Genomic DNA, 16,335 nt, shown 5'->3' with positions numbered 1-16,335 from the left:
TCCTCTCCTTTTCTTTCCTCTTCTCGCCTCTCTTTTCCTCCTCTCCTCGTCTTTTCTCTCCTCTCCTCTTCTCTTCATTCCTCTTCTCTCCTCTCTACTTCTCCCCTCTTTTCTGCTCCTTTTCCCCTCCACTCTCCTCTCTTCTCCTCTTTTTTCCTCTTCCCTGATTTTCTCCCTTCCCCCTCTTGCCTAACTTTCCATTCCTTGATCTTGGTTCTTCTTTCCATCTAATTCTACCCACCATAGCACCCACTGTATTAGGATATATCCTAATATATATATTCTTATGTATTCATTTTCCATGGTAAGATTGATATTTTTATAGTCACACAAGTGGAGATGTGGTATATGCCTTGTTTTATTTCATAGACAGATAAACGCACCAAATACTACTAGTTCTGCAGACTTATTTTTGTTGGTGAGTGAGATTTGGCTGTGGCATCTGTCACCCCATCATGTTTCAGACTGACTCAACTGATCTGGCTACACAGTGTCTCCTTTCGTTTTCAGTACTTCAGGTGCCTCTGTTCCAAAGCAGCATGCTCAGTTGATAAGGATAACTACTTCTCATTGGGGAGGATGGTCCTAGGTAAAGGGAATATGAGCAGTTGAACTATTCTGTTGGATCCCCTAAACACAATCCCTGTTCCCACTTCTGTTGTAGTTGGAGCGGCAGGCTGCGTCCCCGTCACCCGGCCGCCCCCACGGCTAGCTTTACCCGAAATAATTACACGGAAACTGTATTCTTTTAAACACCGCTTGGCCATTTCTATCTAGCCTCTTCTAGGCTAACTCTCGCACCTGGACTAGCCCATTTCTAATAATCTGCTCTAGCCCACAAGCTGGCTTCCAGGAATGATCTTAACCTGCATCTGCCTGGAGTGGGAGAATCATGGTGACTCCTGACTCAGCTTCTTTCTCCCAGCATTCTGTTCTGTTTACTCCTCCCACCTATGTTTTAACCTATCAGGGCCAAAGCAGTTTCTTTATTGCTTAACCAATGAAATCAACAGATTGATATATGACATTCCCACGTCCCACTCACTTTTTCAATAGCCCTCATTTCTGAAGTTTACTCTTCAGGTGGATGAAAAACTGTGGCCCATTGATGTGTGTGTGTGTGTGTGTGTGTGTGTGTGTGTGTGTGTGTGTCTTGGTTTTTGAGACAGGGTTTCTCTGTAGTTTTGGAGCCTGTCCTGGAACTATCTCTTGCGACCAGACTGGCATTGAACTAATAAAGATCCGCTGGGATTAAGGCATGGGCCACCAATGCCTGGCTCCCATTGATGTTTTGATGTGTGATTTTTAAAAACATTTTTAGTCTCTCTCTATCTTTGCATGTGTGTATGTATGTATTTGTACATGTGTGTTGTTGCATGTTATGGCATGCATGTTGAAATGAGAGACAACTTGCAGGAGTTGGTTCTCTTGCCACTATGTTGATTCCCGTTATTGAACTTGGTTTTAAAATATTGATGTAACCCACTCAGCAATCTTGTACACCCTAATGTGTGGCTTCTTGATGTAACAGGGTTAAGGTCTACTCAAATAAAAACTTTCATACTTCTTTGCTCTATTTTGCAATGTAAATAATAGATGGCATAGTACCAATGTTTTCACACTAATGTTACTCATCTGTTATGTTTGCTTGAATTCTTCTATGAAATCAAGTCCAAAATGAAATCCCAGCAGCTGTATTTCTTATGCTTTTCATACACAGGGGTGTATTTGATGAGGAAAGATAGCATTTTATTTTATTACTTTTTTTAAATTTATTTTTACTTAAAAATTTCCACCTCCTGCCATTTCCCTCCCCCTTCCCCCATCCCCCTCCCTCTCCCTCTCTAGTCCAAAGAGCTCAGGGTTCCCTGCCCTGTGGGAAGTCCAAGGTCCTCCCCCCTGTATCCAGTTCTAGGAAGGTGAGAATCCAAACAGACTAGGCTCCCACAAAGCCAGAATATGCAGTAGGATCAAAACCCAGTGCCATTGTCCTTGGCTTCTCAGTCAGCCCTCCTTGTCCTCCACGTTCAGAGAGTCCTGTTTGATCACATGCTCCATCAGTCCTAGTCCAGCTTGCTTTGGTGAGCTCCCATTAGGTCAGCCCCACCGTCTCAGTGGGTGGGTGTACCCTTCGTGGTCCTGACTTCCTTACTCATATCCTCCCTCCTTCTGCTCCTCACTTGGACCTTGGGAGACCAGTCCAGTGCTCCAATGTGGGTCTCTTTCTCTAGCTTCATCCATTGCCAGATGATGGTTCTGGCAATCTTGTCTTCTTCCAATATCCAAGAGGATAACTATATGTTTTTCTTTGGGTTCACCTTCTTATTTAGCTTCTCTAGGATCATGGATTATAGGCTCAATGTCCTTTATTTATGGCTAGAATCCACGTATGAGTTAATAGGTGGTGCAGAGGCTAAGAGCGCTGACCGCTGTTCCTGAGGGACCGGGTTCGATTCCCCCGAACTCACTCGCTATCTATGCATAATTGGAAAAAGAAGTTAGCAGCTCCAGAGGAAAGACAGCATTTTAAAAGGACTTCTGTGTTCATAATTTATAAGAATATTTTTCAGATTTTATCCTGACTGCTTTATAAGCCTCCTCTTTGTATGTAATTCTCAAAAACATCTAATTTTGTGGATGGTACAGGAAAGACAAATATCTAATACGTTTACCTCCATATAACAAAAGACTTATCTTAATGTCATAGCCTACATGATGCAGTCTTTCTCTGTTTATCTGTGGGATTGCTTTTACTATATCTTGAATTTTTATATGACATGTGTTAGATTTTTTTTATCATCAGGACAAAATGCTACCAAACAACTTAAGAGAATAAAAATTTATTTATTTTGTGCTTTCAAAGGTTTGGGTCCATATTTTTTGGGATAAGGGTACTGCATGCTAGTCACCATGGTAATCTAGGTTATCTAGGTTAGCAGTCAGTGTCCAACTGTTAAAGGGTTTCACCCTCAATAAGATATGTGAATGTCACAGGAGAACTATCTGAGTCATTACTCTCCTCCCTTTGTGTATGTTTAGCAAAGAGAGAGTTGCATTGTTTTCCCTTCATGCGTAAAATATTAACCATTAGGTTCATGAACTAACATTGTCATTGGGAGGATGCTAGGACAGATATTTGTTTGCATGATATACGTTTATTTGTGTGAGTATTGCTTTTCAGGTGTATCAAGTCTGAAGAGAAGTCTCTTGGAGTTGGATTACATGCATTTTTCACAAGAGTATTTGGTATGAACAATTTTCTAAACATATCAGAACAATATCAAATGCTTAGTAAACCAATTAAATTTTCTGAAGAAAACAGACAGCAAAGATATTGTTAAGTCAAAAGAGAACACTCACCCTAAAGGGAATAAAAGGCTTTAATTTGAAATCAAGCAAGAATCACCATGAAGGTAACAGAGATTTAGAACATCCAAGTACCAAGTTTCAACATGATGACTGTTAGTGATGTTTATAGTTGGAGAATATCAGCAGTCATGAATAAGGAGCTTCTCAAACATATCGAGGGGGATGTCCAGTAAGTTGGTGACAGCATAGAATAGAATTCTCTGTTGCAGCCCAAGATGCTGTGTTTGGGTGCGTGGAAGATAGCATCCTGTTAACTCAATATATCCACAAATCCTTCATGTGATAGATGCATGGATATATGGTCAGACACAGGGATGGGGCAATGAATGACAAAAAAACAGAGAAAATGTAATTTGTGTCTGGATATGTACCATCACAGCTGTCCATATTTAGGGAGCTCCAATGACCTCATGGCATGTTTAACATAGGTATGCTGTGCCCATGTTACTCTGAATTTCATTTTGAAGCCCTTGTGGTTAGAAATGGCTGCTGTTAATTAGTCTGAGAATGAAGTATCTTCAGAGATGAAAAATGTTTCCCCTTGTGTCTTTAAGTAACTTATCTGACCTTAATTACACTTTTCGTCTTTTAGTGAATTCAATAATAAAATAAGAAGAAAACAGTTTTGTTTGTTAGATGTACAGAAGACTGAACAAGACATTTCAGAAAATAAATGAGGTTCATAATCATGAATTCATTGCATACTGCTTTGGCATTTTATAAATAATTTTTATTTGTTTTGATATACAATTTTTTTTATTGCGAAAAGAAGAAAAAAAACATAAACAAAAAACAAGTTTCCACCTCCTCCCAGCCTCCCATTTCCCTTCCCCTCCTTCCACCCTTCTCCCCCTCCTCCCACCCTTCTCCCCCTCCTCCCACCCTTCTCCCCCTCCCTCTCCAGTCCACAGAGCAGTCCGGGTTCCCTGCCCTGTGGTAAGTCCTAGGTCCTCTCTGTCCATATCTAGGAAGGTGAACATCCAAACTGGCTAGGCTCCCACAAAGCCAGCACATTAAGTAGGATCAAAACCCCCTGCCATTGTCCTTGGTGTCTCATCAGCCCTCATTGTTCGCCATGTTCAGAGAGTCCGGTTTTATCCCATGCTTTTTCGGTCACAGTCCAGCTGGCCTTGGTGAGCTCCCCGTAGATCAGCTCCTCTGTCTCAGTGGGTGGATGCACGCCTCGTGGTCCCGAATTCTTTGCTCATGTTCTCCCTCCTTCTGCTCCTCCTAGGGACCTTGGGAGCTCAGTCCAGTGCTCCTGTGTGGGTCACTGTCTCGATCTCTATCCATCACCAGACGAAAATTCTATGATGATATGCAAGATATTCGTCAGTATTGCTCTAGGATAGGGTCATTTCAGGTTCCCAATCCTCAGCTGCCCAAGGAACTAACTGGGAACCTCATCTTGGGCACTAGGGAGCCCCTCTAGGGTCAAGTCGCTTGCCCACCCTAAAGTGGCTCCCTTAACTAAGAATTGTGGTTCCGTGCTACCCTATCCACCTTTCCTTTATCCCAAATCTCCTGTTTCCCAGGTCCCCCCTCCTTCCCTTCTACCTTTTCTCTCCCCATCTCCCCTTACCCCCATCCCACCCCACCCCCAAGATCCCATTTTCTCCCCGGAAATTTGGTCTACTTCCCTTAGCGAAGAGGACAACTATATGTTTTTCCTTCGGTTCACCTTCTTCCTTAGCTTCTTTAGGTTTACCTACTGTAGACTCCGTGGTCCTTATTTATGGCTAGAAACCAATTATGAGTGAGTACATCCCATATTCATCTTTTTGGGTCTGGGACACCTCACTCAGGATAGTGTTTTCTATTTCCATCCATTTGCATGCAAAATTCGAGAAGTCATTGTTTTTTACCACAGCGTAGTACTCTAGCGTGTATATATTCCATACTTTCTTCATCCATTCTTCCATTGAAGGGCATCTAGGTTGTTTCCAGGTTCTGGCTATTACAAATAATACTGCTATGAACATAGTTGAACAAATGCTTTTGTCATTTGATAGAGCATCTCTTGGGTATATTCCCAAGAGTGGTATTGCTGGGTCCAGGGGTAAGTTGATCCCGAATTTCCTGAGAAACTGAAACACTGACTTCCACAGTGGTTGCACAAGATTGCATTCCCACCAGCAATGGATGAGGGTACCCGTTCTTCCACAGCCTCTGCAGCAAAGGTTATCCTTGGTGTTTTTGAGTTTAGCCATTCTGACAGGTGTAAGATGATATCTCAAAGTTGTTTTGATTTGCATTTCCCTGATTGCTAAGGAAGTTGAGCACGACCTTAAGTGTCTTTTGGCCATTTGAACTTCTTCTGTTGAGAATTCTCTGTTCAGTTCAGTGCCCCATTTTTTAATTGGGTTAATTAGCATTTTAAAGTCTAGTTTCTTGAGTTCTCTATATATTTTGGAGATCAGACCTTTGTCTGTTGTGGGGTTGGTGAAGATCTTCTCCCAGTCAGTAGGCTGCCTTTGTGTCTTAGTGACAGTGTCCTTTGCTTTACAGAAGCTTCTCAGTTTAAGTAGGTCCCATTTATTCAATGTTGCCCTTAATGTCTGTGCTTCTGGGGTTATACATAGGAAGCGATCTCCTGTGCCCATCTGTTGTAGGGTATTTCCCACTTTCTCTTCTATCAGGTTCAGTGTGTTCGGACTGATATTGAGGTCTTTAATCCATTTGGACTTGAGTTTTGTGCACGGTGAGAGATATGGGTCTATTTTCATTCTTCTACAGGTTGACATACATTTGTGCCAGCACCATTTGTTGAAGATGCTTTCTTTCTTCCATTGCATACTTTTAGCTCCTTTATCGAAAATGAGGTGTTCATAGGTTTGTGGGATAAAATCCGGGTCTTCTATACGATTCCATTGGTCGACTTCTCTGTTTTTATGCCAGTACCACACTGTTTTCATTACTGTAGCTCTGTAATAGAGTTTGAAGTCAGGGATGGTAATGCCTCCAGAAGATCCTTTATTGTATAGGATTGTTTTGGCTATCCTGGGTTTTTTGTTTTTCCATATAAAGTTGATTATTGTCTTCTCCAGATCTGTGAAGAATTTTGATGGGATCTTGATGGGGATTGCATTGAATCTATAAATTGCCTTTGGTAGAATTGCCATTTTTACTATGTTGATCCTTCCAATCCAAGAGCAAGGGAGGTCCATCCATTTTTTGGTATCCTCTTCAATTTCTTTCTTCAATGCCTTAAAGTTCTTGTCAAATAGATCTTTCACTTCCTTGGTTAGATTTACCCCCAGATATTTTATGCTGTTTGTGGCTATCGTGAATGGTGAAGCTTCTCTGATTTCCCTCTCTGCTTCCCTATCCTTTGTGTATAAGAGGGCAACTGATTTTTTGGAGTTGATCTTGTATCCTGCCACATTACTAAAGCTGTTTATCAGCTGTATAAGTTCTTTGGTGGAGTTTTGGGGGTCGCTTATGTACACTATCATATCATCTGCAAATAACGAAAGTTTAACTTCTTCCTTTCCAATTCGAATCCCCTTGATCCCCTTATGTTGTCTTATTGCTATTGCTAGAACTTCAAGCACTATATTGAAGAGGCATGGTGAGAGTGGACAGCCTTGCCGTGTTCCTGAGTTAAGCGGGATGGCTTTGAGTTTCTCTCCGTTTAATTTGATGTTAACTGTCGGCTTGCTCTATATAGCTTTTATTATATTTAGGTATGACCCTTGTATCCCTAATCTCTCCAAGACTTTTAACATAAATGGATGTTGAATTTTGTCAAATGCTTTTTCAGCATCTAATGAAATGATCATATGGTTTTTTTCTTTCAGTTTATTTATATGCTGGATTACATTGATAGATTTTCGTATGTTGAACCAGCCCTGCATCTGAGGAATGAAGCCTACTTGATCATAATGGATAATTTTTCAGATGTGTTCTTGAATTCGATTTGCCAGTATTTTGTTGAGGATTTTTGCGTCGATATTCATGAGTGAGATTGGCCTGTAGTTCTCTTTCCTGGTTGAGTCTTTGAGTGGTTTTGGTATCAGAGTAATTGTGGCTTCATAAAAGGAATTTGGTAATGATCCTTCTGATTCTATATTGTGGAATACATTAAGGAGTATAGGTATTAGGTCTTCTTGGAAGTTCTGGTAGAATTCTGCATTGAAACCATCTGGTCCTGGGCTTTTTTTGGTAGGGAGGTTTTTGATAACAGCTTCTAATTCTTCGCGACTTACAGGTCTATTTAGATTGTTCACCTGGTCCTGGTTTAGTTTTGGTAAATGGTATTTATCTAAAAAAGCGTCCATTTCTTTTACATTTTCCAGTTTTGTGGCATATAGGCTTTTGTAGTAAGATCTAATGACTCTCTGAATTTCCTCTGTGTCTGTGGTTATGTCCCCCTTTTCATTTCTGATCTTATTAATTTGCGTGTTCTCTCTCTTTCGTTTGATTAGTTTGGATAGGGGTTTATCTATCTTGTTGATTTTCTCCAGGAACCAGCTTTTTGTTTCATTGATTCTTTGGATTGTTTTCTGTGTTTCTATTTTGTTGATTTCAGCCCTCAATTTGATTATTTCCAGTCTTCTACTCCTCCTAGGTGAGTCTGCTTCTTTTTTTTCTAGAGCTTTCAAGTGGGCTGTTAAGTCTCCAATATGTGCTTTCTCTGTTTTCTTTAGGTGGGCACTTAGTGCTATGAACTTTCCTCTCAGGACTGCTTTCATAGTGTCCCATAAGTTCGAGTATGTTGTTTCTTTATTTTCATTGAATTCAAGGAAGACTTTAATTTCTTTCTTTATTTCTTCCTTAATCCAGGTATGGTTCAGTAGATGACTGTTCAGTTTCCATGAGTTTGTAGGCTTTCTGGGGGAAGCATTGTTGTTGAATTCTAACTTTAATCCATGGTGATCTGATAAGACTAGGTGGTTACTAATATTTTTTTGTAACTGTGTAAGTTCGCTTTGTTACCAAGTATGTGGTCAATTTTCGAGAAGGTTCCATGAGCTGCAGAGAAGAAGGTATATTCTTTCCTTTTTGGGTGGAATAATCTATAGATGTCTGTTAAGTCCATTTGCTTCATTACCTCCATTAATTCTTTAATTTCTCTGTTAGGTTTCTGTCTGATTGACCTGTCCATTGGTGAGAGAGGAGTGTTGAAGTCTCCTACTATTAGTGTGTGCGGTTTGATGGCTGCCTTGAGTTTTAGTAATGTTTCTTTTACGTACGTGGGTGCTTTTATATTAGGGGCATAGATATTCAGGATTGAGACTTCTTCCTGATGAATTGTTCCTGTTATGAGTATAAAATGTCCCTCTCCATCTCTTCTGATTGATTTAAGTTTGAAGTCAACTTTGTTAGAAATTAGTATGGCCACACCTGCTTGTTTCTTAGGTCCATTTGCTTGATAAGCCTTTTCCCAGCCCTTTACTCTGAGTAGGTGCCTGTCTTTGTGGTTGAGGTGTGTTTTTTGTAGACAGCAGAATGTTGGATCCTGTTTTCTTATCCAATCTCTTAGCCTGTGCCTTTTTATAGGTGAGTTGAGCCCATTGATATTAAGTGATATTAATGACCAGTGGTTGTTAACTCCGGTCACTTTTTAAGTAGTAGGGTTTGTGTGTTTTCCTTCTTTGATTTGCGCTGGTGAAGAGTCTCTAGATGTCTGAGTTATTGTGGTCATTGTTGGACTCCTTGGTTAGTGATTTTCCTTCTATTATTTTCTGTAAGGCTGGATTTGTGGCTACGTATTGTTTAAATTTGTTTTTATCCTGGAAAATTTTGTTTTCTCCATTTATAGTGAATGAAAGTTTGGCTGGATATAGTAGTCTGGGCTTGCATCCGTGGTCTCTTAGTTTTTGGAGAACATCTATCCAGGACCTTCTGGCTTTCATGGTTTCCATAGAGAAGTCAGGTGTAAGTCTGATAGGTTTACCTTTATAAGTAACTTGGCCTTTTTCCTTTGCGGCTCTTAATATTCTTTCTTTATTCTGTATATTTTGTGTTTTGATTATTATATGGCGAGGGGATGTTTTCTTTTGATCCAGCCTATTGGTGTTCTGTATGCTTCTTGAACCTTCATAGGTACATCTGTCTTCAGGTTGGGAAAGTTTTCTTCTATAATTTTATTAAGTATATTTTCTGTACCGTTGAGCTGCACTTCTTCTCCTTCTTCTACTCCAATTATTCTTAGGTTTGGTCTTTTTATTGTGTCCCATATTTCCTGAATGTTTTGTGATGAGAGTTTGTTGGACTTGCTGTTTTCTTTGATCAGAGTGTTTATTTTATCTATGTTATCCTCAGAATCTGAGATTCTTTCTTCTATCTCTTGTATTCTGCTGGTTATACTTGATTCTGTAGTCTCTATTCGTTTACCTAGATTTTCCATGTCCAGTCGGCCCTCTGTTTGTGTTTTCTTCTTTGCCTCCATTTCAGTTTTCAAGTCATGAACTGTTTCCTTTATCTGCTTGATTGTTTTTCCTTGTTTTCCTAGGGTATCATTCACTGATTTACTCAATTCCTCGAACTTTCTATTATACTTCTCATCCATTTCTATAAGGGCGTTTTTTATATGCTGTTTAAGGGTGTCAATCACTTTCATGAAGTCAGTTTTTTCTACTTCTTCTTGATTGGGGTGTTCATGTCCTCCTGTTGTGGGGTCACTGGCTTCTGGTGGTTTCGTGTTGTTTTTCAGATTGTTGGGAGAATTCCTGCATTGGCGTCTGCCCATCTCTTCCTCCCAATACTCCCCTTTGGATCTTCTTTTATAGGATCAGGTCTTCTTGCCCCCTGATGTACCTTCCCAGTGATGTCACTCCCCAGAGATGTTTCTCCACAATGATGTTTCACTCGGTGCCCAGAACGAAACTCCACGCTGCTTGGTTAGCTCGCGAACAAAGGGCCCACCCCGCTCGCTGAGGGCAGGCTATGGGAACAAAGGAGCTACCGGCCACCCCTATGTCCTCCCGGTTCAGATTGGTCCCAGCGCCCTAGCAGGCTGGGCAGGGAGGCGCTATGCCCCAAAGGAGGGAGGGAGACAGGGGGTGTGGGGATCTGGATGTAAGCTGAGTGGGATAGGAAGAGAGAGGGGGTTTGGGCAGTATAGCCCCTGTAGGATGGCCAGGAAGTGTGGGCGGGCTGAGGTATGATCCCAGCTGCCGCTGCACTCACTCACCACAATGATGTTTCACTCGGTGCCCAGATCGAAACTCTGCGCTGCTTGGTTAGCTCGCGAACAAAGGGCCCAGCCCGCTCGCTGCGGGCAGGCTATGGGAACAAAGGAGCTACCGGCCACCCCTATGTCCTCCCGGTTCAGATTCGGTCCCAGCGCCCTAGCAGGCTGGGCAGGGAGGCGCTATGCCCCAAAGGAGGGAGGGAGACAGGGGGTGTGGGGATCTGGATGTAAGCTGAGTGGGATCTGATCTACAATTTTTTTAAAGTCTATTTGCTTTCCCCTTTATTTTTTTTTATTGAGAAAAGGAGAAAAAAAACAAGTTTCCACATCCTCCCAGCCTCCCATTTCCCTCCCCCTCCTCCCACCCTTCTCCCCTCCTCCCACCCTTCTCCCCCTCCCTCTTCAGTCCAAAGAGCAGTCAAGGTTCCCTGCCCTGTGGTAAGTCCTAAGTCTTCCCTCCTCTGTCCATTTCTAGGAAGGTGAACATCCAAACTGGCTAGGCTCCCACAAAGCCATCACATTAAGTAGGTTCAAAACCTCGTGCCATTGTCCTTGGCTTCTCATCAGCCCTCATTGTTCGCCATGCTCAGAGAGTCCAGTTTTATCCCATGCTTTTTCAGTCACAGTCCAGCTGGACTTGGTGATCTCCCAATAGATCAGCTCCACTGTCTCAGTGGGTGGGTGCACCCCTCGTGGTCCCAACTTCTTTGCTCATGTTCTCCCTCCTTCTGCTCCTAAAAGTAAGCATAGAAACTTTTATTCATTATTTTTATATTTTTTTAAATAGGGAAACAGAAATACTTCCAAATAACATATTTCTGTTTGCTTTCTTCTTTTCAATGGGCTGTTTTTCTTTCTCATTATTTGCAGCGGGCATTCCAGGACCTATTTACTTTGGTGCCTTAATAGACAGAACCTGTTTACACTGGGGAAATCAGAAATGTGGGAAGCCAGGAGCTTGCAGGATGTATGATATAAATAACTTCAGGTAATAATAATTTTTGTGACATATGAGTTTAGTACAAAAAAGTTCCTATTCATATGTAACATTTTGAGTGGTAAAATGATACTTGTTTCATTTTTAGAATACACGTGAATGGTATATCTTCCTTATTTATGTATTTTGATATATTGCAATTATTCCTAAGGTAGTTGATACATATAAATGTGAGTGGGCTTCTTAACTTAATCCTTCTAAATACTTTCAAAATGGAACAGGGTGTCTATGTGGACACTCTGAAGCAGTAGATAGAGAGCTGTATCTTGAGCTGAGCCAGCATGGCAAAACAACAGTGATAAACAGGAGAGCAAGATCCAGAGACCACAGACAATGGTACAGTAGGTAGGAACAAACCTCTCAGCTCCTTCCACTCCATACCTATGGACAAAGAGGAGAACTCTTCCTTTCTGCAAGGACTAGGAAGACAGTCCCAGCACATTCAAGCAGCATGGATCCTGACATTCTAGCCTCTGGGAAGGTCCCAAACCTCTCTTGCTTGCACCCTGATATGCTAAGAACCCCAAATCTGTGTGCTGCCTTTGCAGTTTAATAGAACATGTCAAGTTCCTTAGCCAGGGGTTACCTTGAGAAGGGACCTACCTGCTACCTGAATTTGACTGATGGTCTCATGTCTGAAAACTTAGAGATGCTCCACTGCACTTAGTGATTGGCTGTCTCATGAACAAAATGTGGCTCTAGTAGAAGAGTGTGGTTCAAACCAGCTGAGAGTGTCACAAAGAAGGAGGATGTTGCCACATATAGAAATAACTAAAACCATTATCATTAAGAAGTAGCAGACTAGGGAGCCTAATCTCCGAGATCCAGGTGCATCCAGTTGAAGCTATGGCTTCAACCAAAAGCAATACCTGCATGGTTCTCATCACTCTCAGTGCTATGCAGGCTCTTTCCACTGAGTATTGAAACAGTTGTGGGTTCATTGCTGCCTCACTTAAAGAGGTCATTCTAGGCTGATCTTTAAACAGACTTAGTTTGTTACCTTGCTGGTCCTCGAGGGCAGTAGGTCTAAGAAAGCCCATAGAGAAGCTTTTCTTGCTACAGACTGCACTGGGCTCCTTCTTGCTCCCAAAATTAGGGGAAAAAAAGGCTGTAGATAATATCCATTCTATCCATTCATTTGTGTCTGGGTGAGCAATATACTGAAATTCTGGGAAAGAAAAGTGCTGACCTGTCCTCAAGCATGTCTGCTGTGATCAGCTGTCATGCCATTCCCAGAGTGGTGTATCCGCCCTAAGAGTGTGTAAGATCTCAGTTACTTCTTTCAGTGTATCTGTGTGGATTACCGTTCAATTTGCCTTGGTATCCCAATACAGTGGCATGTAACCTAGATTTGTGAACTAAATTGACCCCTTCTTCCTTTAAGTTGACTTTTATTAGGGTCTTTTAAAAAAGTGAAAGAAACATAAACTGATACTTTTAAATCTATTTTCCCTTTAGAAAAATATTTCTGAATTGTTATATCTGAAGTCTTAGGCATCTACACATATATGCTATTTTTATGTTTTAATATTGTAGAAGTAGGTAAGATTAATTTCTCTATCCTTTCGTGCTCTTGGGTATCTTGTCTAAGCAATGATCCTGTTCCATGACTCTATTCACAGGTCAACAAAATCCATACAGGCTTTCACTAAAACTTCCTTCTCAGAAGATTCTAGATTGTATTAAGTTGACAACACTATCCATTACACCATATTTTCCTACAAATATGTTGAGAACATGAAAGAATGCTTTCATAGTTATTTAGAAATATACATATAAAAATACCTATTTTCCATACACATGAAGTCTAGAAATCTTAAGGCATATTTTATCAAATTTATAAAGAAAGATGCTTAAGATAATATAAAAGTTATTCTCGGAAATGGTGAAAAGGAAAATTACCTAATTTGTTTTAGGAAACATCCATAGTCTTCATGATTAAACTGGACAAATTCAGCAAATGAAAAGAATTTGTGACTAAACACATATCTCAGGAGTTAAGAGCACATATTGTTCTTGCACAGCACATGAGTTCAATTCCCATAACCCACATTATGCAGCTCAAAACTTCCTGTTACTCCAACTTCAAGACATCCAGGAATCCTGGACAAATACACACAGAGAGATCTAACGCATACACATAGTTAAACAATAAAAAATAAATTGATCTTTATACATGCAAAATTATGCATGAAAATCAACAATTTGAAGCTATTAATGTATAAAGTGACTAATTGGACTTATTTTAGTTATAGAAAAATTTCCATGTATTGGCATAACACACATACAAATACTTAGTAGGAGAGCAATCTTGAAAAGTGACTTTTTCATGTTTTATTCATTATGATAAAACTCTGAGCAAACAAGACAGAAGATCTCTCTTAAACTAACAGGGATATTATTTTCTCAATATTTAAGTAAAACAGGCAATAATGGCAGGGGAGGCATAGTGACTTAGTGTGACGTATTGCAGAAAGGGTTTGGCTAAGAGGCTGGTCATGTTACTTGCTCTGACAGGAAGTGTTGAGGGCTACAAGCCCAGTCCATGGTAAAAGGGACTTCATCCTCAGCTAAACATTTATAAAAACATTCTCATAGCACATCAAGAGATGTCTTTCTATAAGGATCCTAAATCCGGTCAAGTTGACAAAGGAAACTAGGCATCACCAAACATAAGAAATAAATTCAAACTTTTATGTTGGATTATTTTTTTGACATTTAAACAAAAAGTATTAATAACTGAGTAAAGTAACTTATATTAAGTATGTGGACAAAATAATCACCTAATGTTTTATTTGAAGAATAAATGATCTGTAAGAGTATATAAAATTAGATTTCATTGATCATGTTAAGATTTAATGCATATTAGTTGTTATTCTTTAGGAGCATTTTCCTTGGGTTGCCAGCAGCACTAAGAGGATCAAGCTTCCTCCCAGCAATCTGCATTCTGATACTTTTGAGGAAGTTCCAACTCCCTGAGGAAACTGACACTTCAGAGACTGAATTTGCAGAGATGAAGCTCACAGAGAAGGAAAGTGAGTGCATGGATGTGCACAGAATTCCTGAGTTTGAGAACGACAGAGAACTGAAAACAAAGCTGTAATAAGATTTCTATTGACCTACACAAGTGCATGGACAGTGTGCATTTGGTTCTTTTGAATTATGGAAAGTACTATGGGAGCTATTTTCTTATCCTTGACCCAAAAAGTTTGTTAAATTATGATAAAAATATTTACTGATATTTCAGAAGCATTAGAGTAGCACTTAAGATTTTTCTAGGGAAGACTATAGTGACCCCAGCATAATGATCTTTAGAGCTGCCTTCATTGTCAAACAGCATTTTCTCTTTTAACTCAATCAGAGCATGTGCACCTTTATTACATATCTGAAAAGAGCTTCAAGACTTTGCTATGATGAAACACTATTCAATTTCATGGAATTATGCTTTGGTGTTATATTTATTTAGAGTGAAACATTTTCATCTTGGTTGTGTTATATTGAAATCATTTGTTCAAATTTATTATTTCTATATGCAAGATATTGGCATTCTTCTTTGTCTAGTTAAGAGTTCTTAATTCTCTTTTTTATTCTAGGTATAATTCTTCTAAAATTAGATTTCTTATTAAATGTCTTATGTTGTTTTCATTTCCTTGTTTTATTACATGTCACACATTTGATTACTTAGAGCACTGAAAATTTTAATCATGCTTTTAAAAATCATGAAGCAAAGATATTTGGAACATTTTCCCTAACATTTCAAACCTGGTCATAAAACTCACTCTTAAAAGGAAGAATTTGAGGAGGCCTGTACTTTCACAGGCCTTCATAAAGAAGAGGCTCTATGTCAGTGGTACAATGATTGTCAAGTATGTGGGAGGCTCTGGGTTCAACATCACAGTTGAGCAAATTACTGAAAATAAAATAAATAAAGGCTGGAGGCAGTATCAGATGTTCTCATGAGACTAGTATCTCTTATTCAGGTGGCCTCTTTGACCCAGAATTCGTTTTACAAATGTGTCCTTAGATACAATGATTTTCAATATAGTCTTAGAGTAAAACATTTCAAGAGAGATCAGTTAGATGGCTCAGTGGAAAAAAAAATTTGCCACCAAACCTAATAAGATGGGTTTGACCCCAGAAATCCACATGGTAAAAAGAAAGAACCATGTCTTGCATGTTGTCCTATGTAATCTACTCCTGGACTGTGGTGTTCATGCTCCACCTATAAATAAATTAATTAATAAAAAAGATGAAAAAAATTATAAATATTTAAAGAGTGACTTATTTTTTGAAACTGGAATTTATAGTATTGGAAGTACAAATTAAAATAGAATAAAGTTGTGGTAGTTTGAGTGAGAAATGTCCATCCTAGGGTCAAACAATTAGATATCTGCACTCCAGTTGATAACTGTTTGTGAATAATTATAAGACCATCCTTAATGAAGGAAGTGCATCATTGAGCTGGATGTTGAGAGTTAAAAGCATTGCCTACTTTCAGTTCACTCTCTGCTTTGTGCTTTTGTTGAGCAAGTGAGTTAATCCCTAAAGATAATGAGGTTGAAATTAGGAAAGTTGAGGAGTGGAGGTCAATATAGTGTGCTTGTTTATATATAGTGAGAGTATCAACATGTGAGAGCAGAATAAAGGAAGGCACAATCTTACAACTCTTTGAGGAAACCAGTCGGTCCATGGGAATGTTAAATTTACAGTTTCATTATTTGAACTGAGGCCAGCCCACTTCCATGAAAGAAAGGCTTATGTTGTTCATTCTCTCAGAGGCCTTAGGACAGGACATGATCTCTTGGCCCCACTGTTTGGAGCTGTGTCTATG

The 16,335-nt window shown here is 39.8% G+C and overlaps 1 protein-coding gene across 3 annotated transcripts in view; it reads left to right on the top strand.

Annotated features, from left to right (window-relative positions):
• The window catches only part of LOC121441010 (solute carrier organic anion transporter family member 1A5-like), an 87,385-nt gene extending 72,236 nt beyond the window's left edge, over positions 1-15,149 (top strand). Inside the window, exons 14-16 of one of the 3 annotated variants that reach the window (XM_041642145.1) lie at positions 3,182-3,246; positions 11,378-11,495; positions 14,388-15,149. In XM_041642145.1, the coding sequence (XP_041498079.1) occupies positions 3,182-3,246; positions 11,378-11,495; positions 14,388-14,607 (403 nt within the window). In that variant the 3' untranslated portion in view covers positions 14,608-15,149. The remainder of the gene's footprint in view (positions 1-3,181; positions 3,247-11,377; positions 11,496-14,387) is intronic. The other 2 variants (XM_041642153.1, XM_041642151.1) reach the window with 2 other exon arrangements.
• The last annotated feature ends 1,186 nt before the right edge of the window (positions 15,150-16,335 follow it).

Source organism: Microtus oregoni, unplaced genomic scaffold, assembly GCF_018167655.1.
Source record: "Microtus oregoni isolate MIOR12 unplaced genomic scaffold, Mior012 000002F_ref0000024, whole genome shotgun sequence".
NCBI classification, from domain to species: domain Eukaryota; kingdom Metazoa; phylum Chordata; class Mammalia; order Rodentia; family Cricetidae; genus Microtus; species Microtus oregoni.
Note: the sequence above shows the minus strand (reverse complement) of the source record. Positions and strands in the feature narration are given on the sequence as shown.